The sequence below is a fragment of the Schistocerca gregaria genome, chromosome 5 (genome assembly GCF_023897955.1).
Source record: "Schistocerca gregaria isolate iqSchGreg1 chromosome 5, iqSchGreg1.2, whole genome shotgun sequence".
In the NCBI taxonomy this organism is placed as follows: Eukaryota; Metazoa; Arthropoda; class Insecta; order Orthoptera; family Acrididae; genus Schistocerca; species Schistocerca gregaria.
Window position 1 is genome coordinate 186,848,758 of NC_064924.1, and position 21,223 is coordinate 186,869,980.

At 41.7% G+C, this 21,223-nt stretch overlaps 1 protein-coding gene across 1 annotated transcript; it reads right to left on the reverse strand.

Annotated features, from left to right (window-relative positions):
• Positions 1 to 7,632: 7,632 nt before the first annotated feature.
• On the reverse strand, positions 7,633 to 20,834 carry LOC126272890 (trypsin alpha-4-like). The gene is made up of 2 exons (XM_049976146.1): positions 20,457 to 20,834; positions 7,633 to 8,183 (listed from the first exon to the last, which is right to left on the reverse strand). The coding sequence occupies exons 1-2, from the start codon at positions 20,823 to 20,825 to the stop codon at positions 7,791 to 7,793; spliced, it is 762 nt and encodes a 253-aa protein (XP_049832103.1). The 5' UTR covers positions 20,826 to 20,834; the 3' UTR covers positions 7,633 to 7,790.
• Positions 20,835 to 21,223: the final 389 nt, after the last annotated feature.

Here is a 21,223-nt window from a genome sequence, read left to right on the forward strand (position 1 = left end):
AGGCAACATTTGACTAAAAGAGGTCAAGGGAATATAGCGAAAAACGAAGTGCTAGCTTTGAGAGATGAATTAGCGAAGGCAACTGAGTCTGAAGATACTATATCCGTATTCATCGTACCATTTACTATTTCCTTTTATAATTTCTAATACTGTTGTATAGTTTTACCGCTTACTAGGTATCAATACTCATGTAGCGTCAAAGGTTAAGACGAATTCTGCAGTAAAAAGTGACCTCTGCCGACTTGACATTTGTTTGCGAACTATTATTGTTTTATCAAGTGTGCACTGCATGTAATTTTTCAGGTAGGCACAGTTGGTCAACAACGTTCTTCAGATACACACCCCGGATGTAATTCCGTCCATCTCGAGCGTAGTTTCGGTGTAATAACTCGAGTCACCCTTCCATTACTTTTCAAGCTTCAGTGTGAAGGAATCAGTAGTTTGTCGAGTATACAGGTTTTAGTCTAATGCAAAGTGTCGTTTGAACGTAATTTTGAAGGAGGAAAAATGTTCGGAAATGAGTAATACGTTTTGTGATCCGGCTTCAATTGGTATCATTTCAATGCTTCATTGTTTATTTCCTAATATCATACTGAAGGAATAAGCATTGTTGGTCAGATGGAGAAACAGACTTGGATACGACTAATCTAGCTACCTCGCAATGTTACATATGGCTTCGATACATTTAGGTCACGCATTATGCAATAAATCTTCAAGGACAATGTCCGATCGCCGACAGTAAGAAACGGTGACTGCGAATCAAAATTTACAGAGGAATCTCGCAAGTGAATTTGTATAGCATTCGACAGAACCAAGAAATGATAAATGGGTGAAATACAAACGATTGTAACATTTCTGCGATTTTGTATAATTTCATGTGTAAATAATAGCATCGAAAATGGCGAACAGATGTATTACCAGTCCAACAGATTCTAATGGCTGGTTAAACAGTCGGTAAATCTTGGAAATGTTTATTAAAAGCAGAGAAATTAGAATTGCATGCAGGGGGAAAAAGAACAAAAAATTATCTGAAGCAGTTTGGTCCGTCGGCCACTTTACCAAAAAAAATAAAATGTTACACTGAATTACAGATGGAACCGAACAAACAATTACAATTCAATGACTAGGCTCAACGACCGCTTCGTATAAATTTTATCAAAACGTCACGAAGATTAAAATCTACTTCATAATTGCTCTTTGTACTAATAAAAACACAGAAACAGTGTAACATGCAAATCTTGTAAATCACTTTACATATACCAAAACTCAGAGCTTGCCATCAGCATCAGCCCGCCACTTGTGCTGTGACATGAGACACCGAGAGCTGTCTGTAGTGCACCTTACGTCACGCAGAGAACAGCCGTAGCCACGTCCATCAAAATGCAGCACAGCTCTCATCCAAGGCCGCCTGCCAGTTCCATCTATAGTAGTATTAGTAGAAGTAGTAGCTTTATTCATCCGTAGATCTCTTTTTACATGGATAGAGGACATGTCAAAGTATTTAAAAATTTAGATCAATTGAAAATAAGCTAATTTGTATTCACATATATTTACAGACTTAGAGACTATCATTATATTTCCTCCTGGTATACAATACTTTTTTTACAAATTACTTATTAAATACTGTAATGCCACATTGTTCACTCATATCTCATTATCAGTCACTGCACATACTGTACACACATTCTTTCATAACACTTCACTTACTACACACACGCACACACACACACACACACACACACACACACACACACACACACACACACAATGGTGATCTCCGGGATATTCTCTGTACCGCAACTTCCCATTTGCTATCCTGAAAAACTGAGTCCACATCCCTCCATAATCAGTGAGATGTTGAGCTCAGAAAGAGGAAGATGTGTTTGTATTGTGCTATGCATAGCTTGGGGGTAAGTATTTCTAGAAAGGAAAAAAGAGAAGGGAAAAGAAAATGAAGTGAAGGTGTTATATTAAGTGTTGGATATTTTATAACCATCATTATCATTATTTATTTGTATAACATTTTGTATCAAATTCCTACTCTGTTTTGGCCAAGTAATCCTCCAACGCATAAAATGTATAGCATAACAGGTACTTTTTTGCTGCCTTTTTAAATAAGTGTATTTTTGGCCATGGACAGAGCCGTATGTGCAGTAATTACCAATGTTATTTTCGATGTGTACAACTGACTGGTAAATGTTTTCGCATGGAGCAGCTAAAATCGCCAGTGTTCTGAACAGATCTTTACAATAAGATCGACTAGTATTTTTGGTTATTATTCTTTTGGCTCTTTTCTGGAGGTTGAAAATTGTATTCATATTTTGTTCATTTGTTCCCCAAAAAAGGATGCCATAGCTAAGAACTGAGTGTACATATGAATAATATGTAACCAAAAGACACTGTATATTACACAATGATGATAGGATTCTGTGGGTATAACAAGCTGATGACACTCTGTTTGCCAGTACCTTTGTGTATTCACACCACTTCAGTTGGGAATCAATATTCATTTCTAGAAATTTTGCATTTGTTACACAGTATATGGAGATGCCATCTACATTTAATTTAACATTGTCATTTTCCCTCTTTAAACTGTCGCAGAATAAACACTATTTAAGCTTCTTTTTAACGGCTTTGGGATTTTTGTAAGTGATACTGGAAAATACCACACTAAAGTACAATTTCATAATAAAACATGTAAATTTTGACAATGTGAGGTAACGAATGTAGAGGAGAAACGAGGTAATAATTTTTATTGACCAACTTTACAAACGCTGACGATGAAAACAGACTTTTATTGACAGTCTGTAAATACGGTATATAAATATGTAGAGAAAAACTGAGATACAGTGTAGCTGTAGAGGTAAAAACTATCTTAACTAAATAAACATTTACGATCTTTCTTTATCGTGCGTTATCTGTTCAGTGTTCTCGCATAGCTTCATGTTAAATAGAGTCTGACTGAATAATTCATGACAGTGATGATATATTTTAGTAAAATATACTTCAAAAGAGTTTGAAATATTGTCTTCCTCAATTGTTTAAAACCAGTACGCTAGTATCAATCAGCGACGGAAGAGAAGAAACCACAGCTGAGAAGTCCGATTGACATCCATTAGAATTGCACACACACCATGTAAAATCATTATCAGATGAACAGCGACATTCATTACCTCTAGGGAGTTACAATCCCGGATACCTCTCGTGTGAGAATATAAGGCGTATTAACTTTAATTTTAAAGGCGATTATGAAAAAATATTTTAATTTTCTCTTAATATTAATCTTCAGTATATCTCTCTACTCTCTAAATAATATAAATATTACAACCATTGTATAAACTGGCCCCCAGAGTGGGCACATATTCTTCATTATGTGAATGTTTCACATTATTTTGTTTTTAAATTAGTATACTTTTCATTTTGTATCAGACATTGTTTTTCTAAATTAATGACTCTGTTTTTAAGACCAACTTAAATCAGTAGAATAGCATGGCAAGTAGTTAGTACTACACTTGCGAACGGAATTCACGAGTGTATGCTGTACGTTGGCTGAATATCGTTATAGAGTCTAGTACCGGTACTGTTTCAATGTATGGGTGTTTCATATTGCGTGTCAATAAAATTCTCTTGGCACTGCATATGCGTGCTGTATTGATCTTGCTGTTGCCTCGTTTTGGGCGAAATTAGGATAAGTGCGAGGTTTGCTTCGCTGGAGTAGTAAAACTGAATGTAGTAGATATTTTGAAGTCAACAGTAAATGAAGATGAGATCAGACAATACAAGGGTCCCGAAATATATCTGACAGAGGCCAGATGTGGTTAAAATAGAAAGGTAAATATCAAGGAAAGAACTCAATCCAAAATCTGAAAGGGAATGAAAGTTTAATGCAGTTCTATACAAAGATGAACGATGATGCAAATTGTAGAGAGGCACGGCTTTTACACAACATGAATACAAAATTTTCCGAGAGATGAAAAGCTTTGTCTGATGATCTCAACACGTTGTGAGAACAGTATAATCACAAATTTCTCAAAGAAATCTACTGTGCAGAAGATGCGTTACTCTGTGATTCCACATAAACACCAACTGACGCGAAGCAAGAGCAACGACCAGAAAATGAGCGGGTGTAGTAAGGCCAGCCGCAGGAGAGCAAATAATATGCATTGTCTGTGAAGAGGTCATGGATAGTGCAGATGAGGTAGACTAGGCTTCAAATCAATATTGCGCCACAACGGAAGACTGATAGGTCTCCACAACAAACAGTTTCGCTGCAATGTGAAGTTGTAGGCGAACCTAGCAGCAGCTCATTTGAGTGTACATCAATGATAGTTTTCTAATAATTGATAATATGATATACTTTATCAGGGAAGTGTTTCATGTTCCTACATAATTACAGCACGTATCGATGGACGCAGAGTCAGAGGATAGACTCCTCCTCATCTTCACATCGTTAAATTTCGCTGACAATACGAGAAATATGAGTAAGCAAGAAAGATGGAAACGGCAGGTATACACACATTCCTAAAATCGTTGTTGTTTTCTTTATTTGCCATTGTCCAGAGGACACGGAATGCTCGGGTACAAAAACTTCGTTACGACGCGAAAATAAGGTCAGACGCAAGGAGCGTCATTTGGGCAATGAGCAGTCACCAGGTCTGACCACTGGCTGACGACATTTATCACTGTCCAAATAGAAAATGCAGTGGTAGAATGATAAAATAGAGTTCCTGAGTCCGTCGCCGTCCCACCACAACCTCCCTACCCTAGTCGTAGAAATTATTAGAGACGCCAATTTTTCAGATGAGTGCGGTAAGTTACGAAGACAATTATTTCCTTGTCGCTTCCTCCTATGTCATTTGCTGTTATCGACCGAATCTCTGCCGTACTGACCAGGTTGTACTGATGAATTAGCTGCTTGAAGGATAACGGGAAATTGAGAGTGAACATATAGCGGAGAGATACCTTTGATAAGAACCAAATCTAGTTCTTAATAATATACCTTCAAGTCATATCTCATATGCATTTAGTCTAGTTGTTAGTCCTGAAAAATTAAATGTGAATTAAAAGAACGTAGACGAGTGAAATTAATACAATATGTGGATCTGTGTACAACAATGAGAAAGTGTATGGCTCTAAATACAATATTATACACACCTCAAATATTAGTTGATGTGTCAAATTTGAATACATAAAAAACTTAAAGAACAAATAGAATAGAATGTTCCGCAAGTAGACCTAACCAATAGAATCAACAGCTTTCAAGTTGCCATATAAACATAATTGTAATCTGTGTGTAACTTTCATACCAAAGACTGCGTTACAAGTGAAGGAAATATAATGAATGTTATAAAGAAAAATTATACTCTTTTAATGACTCCGACGGAAACACCAATAAACTTATGTTCGAGCAGAGAAACAACGAGTTACCTGAGTCATTTTAAACATTAAAGGTTAGTTGTTAGGGCATCGTGCGAGTTCCAGTTTCATCGCTGCAGCGACTGTAAATGGACTGGCTAAACTGATTCCATCGCTGTAGAAAGCTGCCATTATGAGAGCAACGATCTCATGTATCCAATGAAGTCATCTCTTCCGGTGCACATTGTGTAGGTATCTACCAGCTCTAATACAAGACACACATAGCAACTGCACAATTAACAAACAATATTACTCGCATATCAGACTCCCAAAGTTTATCGAAAACTGTTTTAAGGTGAAGTGAATCCAGTTGCATCCACGAAATCCAACAGCAGAAAATTTTGTACCCCTTTTAACTCATGACGATTACACTACTGACCATTAAAAGTGCTACACCACGAAAATAACGTGGCACGGACGCGAAATTTAACCGACAAGAGGAAGATGCTGTGATATTCAAATGATTAGTTTTTCAGAGCATTCTCACAAGGTTGGAACGGTGGCGACACCTACAACGTGCTGACATGAGGAAAGCTTCCAACCGGTTTCTCATACACTAACAGCAGTTTACCTGGATTTCCTGGTGAAACGTTTCTGTGAGGCCTCGTGTAAGGAGGAGAAATGCGTACCATCACATTTCCGACTTTGATAAAGGTCGGATTGTAGCCCATCGCGATTCCGGTTTATCGTATCGCGACATTGGTGCTCACGTTGGTCGAGATCCAATGACTGTTAGCAGAAAATGGAATCGGTGGTTTTAGTAGGGTACTACGGAACTCCGAGGTGGATCCCAACGGCCTAGTATCACTAGCAGTCGAGATGACAGGCATCTTACCCGCGTGGCTGTAACGGATCTTGCAGCCACGTCTCGATCCCTGACACAATAGATGGGGACGTTTGCAAGACAACAACCATCTGCACGAACAGTTCTACGACTTTTGCTGCAGCATGGAATACCAGCTAGGAGACCATGGCTGCAGTTACCCTTGAGGCTGCATCACAGACAGAAACGCCTGCGATGGTGTACTCAACGACGAACCTGGGTGCACAAATGGCAAAACGTCATTTTGTCGAACGAATGCAGGTTCTGTTTACAGTATCATGATGGTCGCATCGCGGTGTATGCACATTGGAAGCGGGTATTTGTTATCGCCATTCTGGCGTGTCACTCGGCTTGAAGGTATGGGGTGCCATTGGTTACACGTCTTGTTCGCATTGACTTTGAACAGTGGACGTTACACTTCGGATGCATTACGACCCCTCATTCGATCCCTGCGAAACTCTACGTTTCAACAGGATAATGCACGACCGCATGTTGCAGGTCCTATACGGGCCTTTCTGGATACAGAAAATGTTCTACTGCTGCCCTGGCCAGCATATTCTCCACATCTCTCACCAACTGAAAAAGTCTGGTCAATGGTGGTCGAGCAACTGCATCATCACAATAGCGAGTCACAACTATTGATGAATTGTGGTATCGAATTGAAGCTGCATGGGCAGCTGTACATGTACACACCATCCAAGCTCTGTTTGACTCAATGCCCAACGTATCAAGGCCGTTATTAAATGCCAGAGGTGGTTGTTCTGGTTACTGATTTCTCAGGATCTTTGCACCCAACTTGCATGAAAATGTAATCACATGTCATGTCTAGTATAATATATTTGTCCAATGAATACTGGTTTATCATCTGCATTTCTTTTTGGTGTGGCAATTTCAATGGCCAGTAGTGTATTGGGGTAACATGACGTCACTGACAGATTCTTCTCGGATTGTTAGCCGAGTGATGGCGTCGTCTTGTCGCAAAGTTTCGTACTCAGCAGCAGCGGCGTCCGCAGACACATGGGTCTCGTAGACGGGCCGCGCCGCGGCCTCAACCGTCCCCCCACCGGCCATCCCGCCACAACGGACGCGGTGCCCCCTTCTGGAGGAACTTGATTGGCCGGCCTACAGAAGTGGACGACGGCCAAGCAGCTGTATAGATATACAGAACACAGCATCCCGACACTTCGCCAGAAGATAATGGCTACGAAACTCATCGAAACGTTGCGACAAGACGACGCTGATAACCCGAGAAGAGTGCACCAGTGGAATACGCCGAGAAAGACTGCAATCGCATATGCCGTCACTGTTTATGTGGAATCACAATTCACCTCTGTAATTTACCTGTCACCTACTCCCAGAAAAAACTAAACACAAATAAAATACTTTCCAGATTAAAGATAATATCCTTTATTTGATGCTAATAACGTTTGACACACACCGTAAAGGCATAGTTTATACAACTTTATAGAACTTTGACAACTATGAGTGTATGTGGTAAGTGATTACTTTGCAACCTGCTTTACATGAATGCATATAGAATGGGAGAACTTGATCAGACGCCAGCGGCAGCCGTGATCCAAGAACGGAGATTGCCGACGTTAGCGTAGACGCCGCCTTGGGCCTCGCATGGTGAGTATGTCCAGGAGACGATGCCGACCTGTGTGCTGCCGCTGACGAGCGGACCTCCGGAGTCGCCAATGCAGGTGCTCTTGCCGGCCTCACCGGCGCAGATCATGCGGTCGGTGACGCCGAAAATGGTCACGCACGTGGCGCGGTCGATGACGGTGATGTCCACCTTCATCATCGTAGGCGGTGCAGGCGGCCCTGTGGTGGCGGTGCCTCCCCAGCCGGTGACGGTGACTGCGAGCCCGCCTGGCGGGTCGTAGCCTTGGGCAGGGAGACCCACGATCTGTATGTTGCCACCGATGGGGAAAGGAGTGGCCGCCTGCAGTGTACGAAACAGTTCGTAAATTTCTGATTATGTGCGTAAAGGAAGTCCGGTAACACAATGAGCCAGTTAACAAATCAATGCCGGCCGCGGTGGTCTCGCGGTTCTAGGCGCGCAGTCCGGAGCCGTGCGACTGCTACGGTCGCAGGTTCGAATCCTGCCTCGGGCATGGATGTGTGTGATGTCCTTAGGTTAGTTAGGTTTAAGTAGTTCTAAGTTCTAGGGGACTAATGACCACAGCAGTCGAGTCCCATAGTGCTCAGAGCCATTTGAACCATTTTTTAACAAATCAATACAGAGGTACAAAGAACTGTTCACGAAACTTTGAAAACACACTATATGCAAGTATTACTGAATAAAAGCGCTGCAACTAGCCACATCTTTTGATCTATGATTTATTTCGTAATAAGTAGTTTCAGTGTTGTACCAAGGTCAGATCGGATTTAGTTTTTCTTTTACAAATTTCTTACTTTTAGGGTTCCTTGCACCAATATTTACAAGCACAATCCACATTGGATCGCTTTTTTTTTGCACCTCTCTCTGTCCGACTGCTAAAAACCATTTTTCTCACGAACAGGTAAACGTGTCAAGTTTTTATTTGTGTTGGATGCTGATGTCTGTGGTCCCTTGGCGTTATAAAACCCGAAGCTTCTAAGTCAAAGAATTCAAAAGAACGGCAATTACGCCACACATTTTAACTATCGCCAACTCACTCATCAAAAACAGTAGTGTACTTGCCGTTGGTCTACAACCATGAAATTTGGCAATAAGGTAGGCTTCACAGTATAATCAAAACAAAATATCCGGCAACTATATTTTTGTAATCATACTACACAAAAAAACTTTTAGTCATTTCTCATGTGGCTCTTTGTCTGTTCGTTCATCTGTTAAGACCCCATTTTCTTATGAACAGGAACATGTATGAAGTTGACATTTATGTAAAATATAAGGCCTACGGTCTCTTGGCAGTAGAAGAAATACGAGCTTCTATATCATTGTAGTCATAAGATATGGCCGTTTATTTTAGATTTTTTGATTTTTTGATACTCTCAAAGACACTCGTCAAAACCTATATCTAATTGCCTATGTCGAATCGTGAATTTTCGGCACGAAACAAGGTTTCACAGTACATAAAAGAGAATAACTCTAAAAACTGTAAACTTATTGTTACATCACAGGAGAAGAAAGTGTCTGTTCGTCTTTCCTGATAGAAAGGTGTTGCGCTTTCTATCAGGAAAGTGTAGACATATCAAGTTGAAATATACGTCATATACTAAAGTCTATGGTCCCTTGTTGGTGTAATAAGATTAAGCTTCTAAGTCAGTACAAGAAAAAGCTAGGGCCATTTAAGTTACTTATGCTGATACTCGCAAACTCATCTGAGCCTATATGGTACTTCCCGCTGGTCTAGAATCATTAAATTTAGCTAGAAGCATGGTTTCAAAGTACATCTAAACGTTAAAAACTCCGAGAAATATAGATTTTCATTTACAGTTCAAAGAAAAATATTTTATTTCTTATTTCTAATCCGACGTACAACTTGAAATTAAAACCATCACTCGTTTCGCATTCTTGGTCTGAAGTTTGACCATTAGCATTACAATCCAGCTAAATGAATGCAAAGCTGCTGAATATTGTAGTAAGAGTCGCCTGCCTTTCTGTAACATGTTATGTCGCACATCACTAAACTCAAGACATTCTTGAAAATCTTTGAATCCCTGGAACTGATAGCTTTCCAATATCAACGTTCATAACAGGCAAGAATGGATAAGATTCTCGAATTCAAGAATGGATGAGCTATCTGTATATATAATTAATATTGTACCAAACACTCACTACTCGACTCCGTTTCGCACATGGCCAGTTTTATTTAATCTGTAATAGAATATTAAAGATGTCCTTGTTTATAAATACTTCTATGTGATATATGAGGTCTTAACATTTAACTTACGGGACGAAAGGCTTTTATTTATGCATTACAGTATAACGATCTACATCAGTGATCTGGAGCATGCTCCATGTCAGTAACAAGCATGCTATCATCATATGCAACTGTAACTTTGAAACACACTCTGCAAGATGTATTAAATTCATAAACACCGCTTTGTCAAAGACAGTGATGGCTAAGTTTCCAAACAGATCTCTGACTGTGTACGGAAATAAGATCTTTTGGGGAAAAATTGCATGTGTTTTTATTAAAGTAGCAGAAGATGTTTTATCTGCAACCGAAAATAACAAACAAGGGAATACTTTTATAGTTTGACTGTTCAATAACAGTAACAAATACACCTGACATGCATATTGAAACTACTGATCTAACTTATATCCTGTTGAGCACTCTGCAATGAGAATAGTTCGACATTTGTAACACAGTTCGTGTTCAAATATCACAAATGAAATTGTAACAATTTACCTCATATGTCGCCAGTTACAGACAACAATACTGTAACAAATTGCCTAATACGTCACCAGTTACTCGTAAGCGTGAAACAAAGTTGTCACAGTTTAATCACGTACCGTTGATTAGAGATAAGTGTTAAATACAGTTGCAACGAATAGCTGTTTCATACGTTTCTGTGCAAGTGACATGGAGCAGATTGTTACTGCATAACGAATAACACCAGATCTCTCCATAAATATCGCTTGGGTCCGGTTGCTATACTGTAACTAACTGTAACAAGTTGCCCCACACACTGCCATGATTAAGACACGGGACAACTTGCTGCACCATATCCAACCGAAACAAAACTGCCTCCCACCTGTAACCGAGAAGTGGACTTGTTGCATATTGTTGCTCTGTAACATATTTCTTCGTGGTTAATGATGAAAACTGACAGTTCTTATACTACTTACTATGACAGAGTTGTGGCTTCTAAACATTGGAACAAAAAAAAACCTGTTCACTGAAAATGCATGAGCACAGATTTATTGTATATCCCTCGAAAAGATACTCATTCAGCGTCGGATCTCAATACTACATTGCTCGTGTTGTTGTGGTCTTCAATCCTGAGACTGGTTTGATGCAGCTCTCCCTGCTACTCTATCCTGTGCAAGCTTCTTCATCTCCCAGTACCTACTGCTACCTACATCCTTCTGAATCTGCTTAGTGTATTCATCTCTTGGTCTCCCTCTACGATTTTTACCCTCCACGCTGCCCTCCAATACCAAACTGGTGATCCCTTGATGCCTCAGAACATGTCCTACCAACCGATCCCTTCTGGTCAAGTTGTTCCACAAGCTTCTCTTCTCCCCAATCCAATTCCTCCTCATTAGTTATGTGATCTACCCATCTAATCTTCAGCATTCTTCTGTAGCACCACATTCCGAAAGCTTCTATTCTCATCTTGTACAAACTATTTACCGTCCCAGTTTCACTTCCATACATGGCTACATTACATACAAACACTTTCAGAAATGACTTCCTGACACTTAAATCTATACTCGATGTTAACAAAATTTTCTTCTTCAGAAACGCTTTCCTTGCTAATGCCAATCTACATTTTATATTCTCTCTACTTCGACCATTGTCAGTTATTTTGCTCCCCAAATAGCAAAACTCCTTTACTACTTTAAGTGTCTCATTTCCTAATCTAATTCCCACGGCATCACCAGACTTAATTCGAATACATTCCATTACCCTCGTTTTGCTTTTGTTGATGTTCATCTTATATCCTCCTTTCAAGATATTGTCCATTCCATTCAACTGCTCTTCCAAGTCCTTTGCTGTCACTGACAGAATTACCATGTCATCGGCAAACCTCAAAGTTCTTATTTCCCCTCCATGGATTTTAATGCCAACTCCGAATGCTTAATATGCAGACTGAATAACTTCGGGGATAGGCTACAACCAAGTCTCACTCCCTTCCCAACCAGAGCTTCCCTTTCATGCCCATCGACTCTTATAACTGCCATCTGGTTTCTGTACAAATTGTAAATAGCCTTCCGTTCCCTGTATTTTACCCCTGCCACCTTCAGAATTTGAAAGAGAGTATTCCAATCAACATTGTCAAAAGCTTTCTCTAAGTCTACAAATGCTAGAAACGTAGGTTTGCCTTTCCTTAATCTTTCTTCTAAGATAAGTGGTAAGGTAAGTATAGCCTCATGTGTTCCAGTATTTCTACCGAATCCAAACTGATCTCCCCCGAGGTCGGCCGCTACTAGTTTTTCCATTCGTCTGTAAAGTATTCGTGTTAGTATTTTGCAGCCGTGGCTTATTAAACTGATTGTACGGTAATTTTCACGTCTGTCAACACCTGCTTTCTTTGGGATTGGAATTATTATATTCTTGTTGGAGTCTGGGGGTATTTCGCCTGTGTCATACATCCTGCTCACCAGATGGTAGAGTTTTGTCAGGACTGGCTCTCCCAAGGCCGTCAGTAGTTCCAATGGAATGTTGTCTACTCCGGGGGCCTTGTTTCGACTCAGGTCTTTCAGTGCTCTGTCAAACTCTTCACGCAGTGTCGTATCTCCTATTTCCTCTTCATCTACTTCCTCTTCCATTCCCATAATATTGTCCTCAAGTACATCGCCCTTGTATAGACCCTCTATGTACTCCTTCCACCTTTCTGCTTTCCCTTCTTTGCTTAGGACTCGGTTTCCATCTGATCTCTTGATGTTCATACAAGTGATTCTCTTATCTCCAAAAGTCTCTTTAATTTTCCTGAAGGCAGTATCTATCTTACCCCTAGTGAGATAAGCCTCTACATCCTTACATTTGTCCTCTAGCCATCCCTGCTTAGCCATTTTGCACTTCCTGTCGATCTCATTTTTGAGACGTTTGTATTCCTCTTTGCATGCTTCATTTACTGCAATTTTATATTTTCTCCTTTCATCAATTAAATTAAATATTTATTCTGGTACCCAAGAATTTCTACTATCCCTTGTCTTTTTACCTACTTGATCCCCTACTGCCTTCACTACTTCATCCCTCAAAGCTATCCATTCTTCTTCTACTGTATTTCGTTCCCCCATTCTTGTCAATTGTTCCCTTATGGTCTCCCTGAAACTCTGTGCAACCTCTAGTGTAGTTAGTTCATCCAGGCCCTATTTCCTTAAATTCCCACCTTTTTGCAGTTTCTTCAGTTTTAATCTACAGGTCATAACCAATAGATTGTGGTCATAGTCCAAATCTGCCCCTGGAAATATCTTACAATTTAAAAACTGCTCGTATACGAGTATATTATTACAGACCGCTACCAATATGGTTGGGTTGAAATTAGCATAGTGGTGATATACCACATTTGTTCTCCAACAGATTCCTTAAGTGTAGCCTCAGTGAAGTCGAGCAATGATATGCTGGAGCACCACTGTTCATGCCTGTTACTTACGGAATGTAATCCAGATCATACCAACAGCTAGTCACACTTGGTATAATCCGCCAATAACTGGACAACTTGAACTGCAAGAACGTCCGAGTTCCGTTGGGATTCGTTCATTTTCCTTAAACACATTCCTATTCTTCTCAGATTTTTTTTTATGTATTAAGTGTACAAGCCTTGAACGTAAAGCAGACATGTTCGCACAAAATAGCACACAAATATAGCTTTTCTTATTGACACACGATGTAAGTTTCCCTTTTTTACAACAGTAGCAAGCATTTCTTTCCTTTAGAGAATTATGGTACTGCGTCACTGCCAACTGTTGATCGTCGTCCATTTCTTTTTCTCATTATTAGTACTAGCGTCTTCCGTATGGGCCGAGATAAATAGGTCCCTTTTCAGAAGGAGTACCGTAGAGCTTCTCGTCCTTCTCTTGAAAATTGAACATATTTCGTTCCTCAAGAAACATAAATGTTCGTAAGAGACAGAAGGTTAAAATACTAAGAAAGATTTATTTTGCTTGAGGAACCAAACACTGTGCTAGAACTACATGAAGACGAACAAGAAATTCAGGGATCTGTTTTATTTATTTACATACTTAACTGATGACACAAAGACCGCAAGGCACTCAAGCAGCCACGGTTGTAAGAAAAGGAAGAAGAAGAAGACGAAGAGAATTCTATACCTGAGGCATCAACAGCAAAGAAATACTTATTACTGTGGTAACGGAACGGGACACTTAACGAGCTGATAACCAAAGACATATTGTAGCAGTGGGACTCACTGTTGCAACCTGTGTCTGTACAGGTGTGATCAGCCTTTAGTGGCTTGCCTTCGTGGATTCTTTACAAAAAAATTTGTGCCTAGAGCCATTTTGGACTGTTATTTATTTCATACGTGACATGTAAGTGTGGTGTCACCGCCAGTCACCACACTTGCTAGGTAGTAGCCTTTAAATCGGCCGAGGTCTGGTAGTATACGTCGGACCCGCGCGTCGCCACTATCAGTGATTGCAGACCGAGCGGCGCCACACGGCAGGTCTACAGAGACTTCCTAGCACTCGCCCAGTTGTACAGCCGACTTTGCTAGCGATGGTTCACTGACTTCTACGCTCTCATTTGCCGAGACGATAGTTAGCACAGCCTTCAGCTACGTTATTTGCTACGACCTAGCAAGGCACCAGTATCCGTACTATTTATATTGTGAATCATGTACCATAAAGAGCGACGTTCTCCATTAGTGGATTAACGTTAAGTATTCCACCAGCTACGTCCGTCATGTTCCAGACCTCACGCCAGCCTGCGTGAGCTGAGACGCGTGCATTTCGGCCTCCTTTAATAACACAGGGTTGGCTCTCCAGCCAACCAGAACACTAAGTACTGTCTCTGTCTTGTATTGTTAGTCATTACTTACACACTTATAAAAAAATTCTATTTCCATAAATTTGTAATTATGTTGTAGGCCACTATTAACGTTAAAATTCTGATAAAGGCACTCATAGAAGTTTTAAAACCTGGTTAATAATACTAAAAATTGTGTCCGAATATTCATTTGTTTCAATTTCAATTTATAAACGTTCACTGAAAAAAGCAACCATGTTTACAACTTTGCGTGTCATAAACATCATTTCCGCCATTTTTATTCGCAACAAAAACCAAACATTGCATGTTGTTCCACCATACAGCGAGACCTTCAAAAGAGGAGGTCCAGATTGCTGTACACACCGGTAGCTCTAATACCCAGTAGCACGTACTCTTGCATTGATTCATGTTTGTATTCGTCGAAGCATACTATCCACAAGTTCATCAAGGCTCTGGTTGACCAGAATGTCCCACTCCTGAACGTCGATACGCCGTACATCCCTCACAGTGGTTGATGGGTCATGTCGTCCATAAAACAGCCCATTTCAATCTATGCCAGGCATGTTCAATAGGGCTCATGTCTGGAAAGATGCTGGCCACTCTAGTCGAGCGATGCTGTTATCCTGAAGGAAGACATTCACAATATGTACACGATGGGGGTACGAATTGTCGTTTGTGAAGACAAATGCCTCGCCAATATGCTGCCCACATGTCACGATGTCTGTGAGAAGATGGCATTCACGTATCACACAGCCGTTACCGGGCTTTCAGAAACACTAGCGGCGTACGTCTTCTCCACATAATGCCACACCAAAACAGCGGGGAACCTCCACTTTGCTGCACTCGCTGGACAGTGTGTCTAAAGCTTTCAGCCTGGGCCGGTTTCCTCCAAACTCGTCTTCAAAGATTGTCTGGTTGAAGGCATATGGGACAATCACCGGCGAGGAGAAAGTGATGCCAGTCTTGAACGGTCCATTCGTCATGTTGTTAGGCCCATATCCCATATGTACCGCGCTGCATGGTGCCGTGGTTGCAAAGATGGACCTCGCCATGGACGTCAGAAGTGAAGTTGCGCATCATGAAGCCTATTGCTCACATTTCCGTCGTAACATGATGTCCTGTGGGTGCACGAAAAGCATTATTCAACATGGTTGCCTTGCTGTCAGGGTTCCTCCGAGCCATGACCGATAGGTTGAGGTTATCCACTGCAGTAGTAGCCCTTGGGCAGCCTGAGCGAGGCATGTCATCTACAGTTCCTGTCTCTCTGTATCTCCTCCATGCGCGAACAACATCGCTTTGGTTCCCTCCGAGATGTCCGGACACTTTCCTGATTGAGACCACTTCCTGGCACAAAGTAACAAGCTGACGCGATCGAACCGGAGTATTGAGCACCTAGGCATGTTTGAACTACAGATAACACGAACCGTGTACCTCCTTCGTGGTGGAATGACTGGAACTGGTAGGCTGTCAGGCCAACTCCTTCTAACAGGCGCTGCTCAAGCAAGGTTGTTTACATCTTTTGGCGGGTTGGTGACATCTCTGAACATTCAAAGGGACTGTGTGATACACTACCCAGAGTCAACGTCTATCTTCAGTTCTGGGACGCCTGGGTAATGCAAAGTTTTTTTTATGTTGGTGTGAGTGAGTGACAATTCCTGATTAAATTACTGATAATCTTGGTGTAGTGCGGCTTGACGAGGCTCTTCAACTGCCACGAGGATCTTTGGCACCGTGAGGTGGTGCATTTCTCTAAAGTGTTTGGAACGACTTGGCTGTGCAACCTGTTGTAAACCTACGACCAGGAAGACAGCGCAAGTACTTTTAAACCGCCGGCGGTGGTTAGATGACGGAGCTAGGATATATATGTCGTTCTGTTAGTGATCTGAATCTTGCCCCTGTGGTCTGCAGCTCTTTGTTGGATTTCATTTGTACCGGAATACGGAATAGCGCCCAGATACCGCAGTGGATCTCCCGGGATGAGGAAAATCTAAGTGTTAACATGGAATTCCAAGGAATATGAAATACAAGCGGGACGTTTCTACCATTTACTTAAGTAACTTGTTCGATCTAGGCTATATTAGAGAGGGCATCCACTCCGAGATTGTGTATACCGTGCTGGATGTTTTCAAGGTTTGTTTCGAACTCGTGAGGTTGGGATTAAATAAAGACAAACTGTTCAGAGTTCTCAGGCGGCTCCTCCGGTTTCGTAGTGGCTTTTAATGGCATAGTTAGCTGGACACTGGGGCTTGTGTTCGTGTATTTGATGCATTTGATACTATTATGTTTATTGGACGTTAATGTTGTACAGCCCAAATCTAAGAGGTGGTACCTTCACATATGTTTTATCTTGGTGCATTAAACTGACTCAGTATGCTGGAAACAGTGGTAGTCAGGAAGAGTGATGTAAAAATTTTAAGAGTTGTATGTCAAGTAATTTCTTATAGCGGTTAGTACTTCGTTCTTGTAAGTTATCCATACCACGTTTGCTTTAGGATTTTAGAAGGTGGAAGTAATATGACGGGGTATAATTTAAAGTTATTTTATTGGTAAGTTATTTTATTGGTAAGCTTGTTAAAAGTTGATCCTTTATCCGAGTGAGTATGGTTTTGTGGCCATATTAATGTATTCTGAAGAGTTAACTTTGGGTTGCGACTGGGTAATACCATCCACAATTGAGGCAAGGTTGGAAGGAAGTTAACAGCCACAGATGGAAGTTACTTCGATAAGAACTGTAGCATGCTGTCTTGGTGAATGGTAATAGCGTTTGTTATTGAGAGGACGAGAGTCATTTTCCTGTGTAGCGTTTCACTGAGTGGCCGGTATAGAATGTAAGTATTCAAATATTGTATCCTACGGATACGCGATAGCACCGCATCTCCCGTCGAAGTGTAAGTTACAGTCAAATAAAAACATACCGCCCACGACAATGGGAGCATGGAACTGTTCCATTCAGAAGTAATTACCATACACATTAAGACATATATCACAATTGCAGTTGGGACTATCATTTCTGTTCCATTGAATGCGGTTGGCAGCTGATGGACCAAGACCAACTTCGGCACTTCCTCGTCTGAAACTGAGGTCGACCTCCGACTTTCTTCAGGTCGCCAAAGATGTGAAAATTTCTTCGTGAAAGATACGGGCTGTAGAGAGGATGTTGCAGCGTTTCCCAACTGAATCGTTGAAGCGATGATGATTATGTTTGGTTTGTGGGGCGGTCAACTGTGCAGTCATCAGCGCGACAAAGACCAGGATTTTACAGACTCCAGTGTAGACACTATCACGAGTAATGATAATGATGGTGAAATGATGAGGACAACACAAATACGCAGCCCCCGGGCAGAAAAAATCCGAAACCCGGCCGGGAATCAAACCCGGGATCCAGAGGCAGCCACGAGTTTCTGACATCGCTGAAGCGAAGCATTCGCCAAATTTGCAGTGTGGGGGTAGGCATCATCGTGAAACCGGATGAATGCATCTGAAGAATTGAACTGCGTCCGACAACAACCCTGGGTGTAAGTCTGCAGGCTTTTCCATATCAGTGGTGACGACAACTGGGAGTTGAATTTTTTAAAAAGGACATTGAAGGCCACTGGGTATGATAGTTAGACAATCGACAGAGCTTTTCGGCGGAATATTTATACCGCTATTAAGAATGACGAGGAACCGCCTTCTCACTCCGTCTCGTTAGTTTCTGGGGTCACTGACCGCATAAGCAGAATTTTAAAGAAAAATGGTATTCAGACATCTTTGTTTTGCGAGAACAAAATAAAAGACTTATTCGGACGGAAAACGGATGCACCTGATTGCCCCCATACTGCAGGCGTCTATCAAGTGACATGTTGCTGCAGCTAAGTGATTATTGGCGAAACGGGAAGAACTGTTAAAGAACGCATTAAGGAACACGAACGGCACGTGCAGCTAAAACAAAGTGCAAAATCGGCAGTAGCAAAACATCATGAGAACTATGGCTCTGACATCGACTTTAAAACCGTACGTGTACTGGTTAAAGAAACCAACATTTACAGAAGAAAGGTCCGAGAAGCGGTTCAAATTTCTAAAAATTAATCTAATTTCGAAAGAGGGGACGGCTATAGGCTTCCGGCATCGTGGCTCACTGCCATCAAGGAAGTAAATACGCAGCCGCGGTGTGTGATCGGCATAAACAACGCGCTGCAAGTCACATGGGCGGACAATAATATCTTGGGTAAACATTCTCCCTCTCTAGCTCTGTCCGTTTCGAATCTAGCCACTGATGACGACCAATCAGTAGTGGTAACAGGCATTTCAACCAATAACCCTTCTCCAGCATATGTGTGGAATAGTGCCTTTCTATCCAATGACGATGGGCCGCCAATGGTATCCACAGGAGATGAGCTACCAACGCCTCTTCTTCTGCATAAGAGCGGGAATGATAGCCAATGACTATGGCCCACCAATGGTAGCCATATGAATTTTAACCAATACCATCACTTCTCCCACACGAACGCGTGACAACTCCCCCTTTATAAGAGGATGCGACACTCGTCTCTGAGAGTGGTCTGTGCGTGCTGTCGTTAGGTTAGTTAGGTTTAAGTAGTTCTAAGTTTCTAGGGGACTGATGACCTCAGATGTTAAGTCCCATAGAGCTCAGAGCCATTTGAACCATTTTTTTTTACCGTGTTCTAGCAGTAGTGGACACCAGAAGATCCTGAGAAAGATCCCAGCACAGGGGTCGAAACGTCGATCATTTTAGAAGAATCATGACGTGGCCTAATAACCCAGAAGATTTTAACTTCAGCAACACTGGGTGTTGTGACCTTCTAGTTCACAGCAGCTTCTGCAAAGCGACTTCGTCGTGGTGCCCATTGACTGGGGTTTCACGAACAAGAGAGTCGACGAGCTAAGCCGCTGCAATGAAAGAAGAAGGTCTTCATGATCTTACCGGAAGCTGTGTATAAAGTTTTAGATTTCTTGTCGTGGGGATGTGGTATGTTTTAATTTTTGGCTTTGCCGTCTGCCCTCTGGCTGTCGGAATACTGTCATAATGTTGTACAATAACACCCGCTCCCACAGTGCCAATACATAGATGGCTACACTACACTGATTTGGTCGAGAAACACTATGACATACCGTGTACTGTCAGTATCTGTCAATGGCGACCTGAAGAAACGCATGTGTGACATCACTTTCAGTCATACGAGGAAGTGAAAGTGTGAATATTGATGTGGATCCGTCACCAGCAAAGCAGATTCTACGAGATAGGAATTGATCATCTCTCGTCTCCCAGTGACAAATGTGTCAACGCGTATGGTGACTACTTTTGAATGGAACCATTACATGGTCCTGATATGGCAGGTGTTCGGTTTTAATTTGACTACCCCTCATAGCAACCAGTATTAGTCATTGTGTCATCTACTTATACAAATATCATTTATTACATGGCATAAAATTTCGTCCCATCACATTTTTACTAACAAACAATATGGGTTCTCTTAATGAGTGTTACCATGCTACACTTTAATAACCAAGGCCTCGCTCCACTAAATTCTGTGAAACAGAGTCGATGCAATGACTGGATCGGACAGTGATAGGTAACAGAAGGCACTCACCTGCAGCACCGAGATGTCGTAGTCTATGGTGGTGGGGTCGTAGTAGCCGTGCAGTGCGCCGTACGCCACGGCGGACACGACGCCTCCACTCTCGCGGGTCGTGGTGCCGGCCCTAAGACTGTAGGTGGCGATGTTGGCGCCGTAAAGGCAGTGGCCGGCACACAGAACCCAGCTGCTGCTGATGACGGAGCCTCCGCAGTAGTGGAGGCCGTTGATCTGCATGGATACCATCCACGGGTAGCTGGCGATGTCGGTGAAGGTCCCGCCGATTATCCGGCCGTTCCCTCTGGCCCTGACCCTGACCGGCCGGGGGGCGGCCAGGCCACAAGACGCCAGACACAGGACCGCGAGGAGGACGCGCAGCATCATCGCAGCTACTGTGGTCTACTTTGCAACACCTTCATATTAGCAGCTACACACTGTTTGTTATCTTCGTTCTCGGACACTAGATAACCTAACGGTATCATCACTGGCTTATTTCTGAAAGTAATCACTTCAGATTACAGATCTGTCTAAAGATGTAGATGATAATAATCAGTTGGAAGAATAAAAGTAATTCCATATGTTAATAATGGATGGTCACTGCTGATCATTTTGATCCATAAAAATTCCATGTATCGTCACTCTAAAAAACTGTGTCCTGATTCATTATCAGTGAAAGCATTTGACATACCATCGACATTTAAGACAGAATGGAAAGTTTCGGTTTACAGTTCGTGTAGATTTATGAAACAAGAGGAAGAGTGCTAGATCATCTAGAATCAGCT

What these genes read in the sequence shown, in the direction of transcription:
- LOC126272890 (XM_049976146.1), bottom strand. Translation starts at nt 20,825, where the DNA reads ATGATGCTGCGCGTCCTCCTCGCGGTCCTGTGTCTGGCGTCTTGTGGC. An exon ending in ACGACATCTCGGTGCTGCAG is followed by an intron (nt 8,184 to 20,456) that starts GTGAGTGCCTTC and finishes CGTACACTGCAG; the next exon opens with GCGGCCACTCCTTTCCCCAT.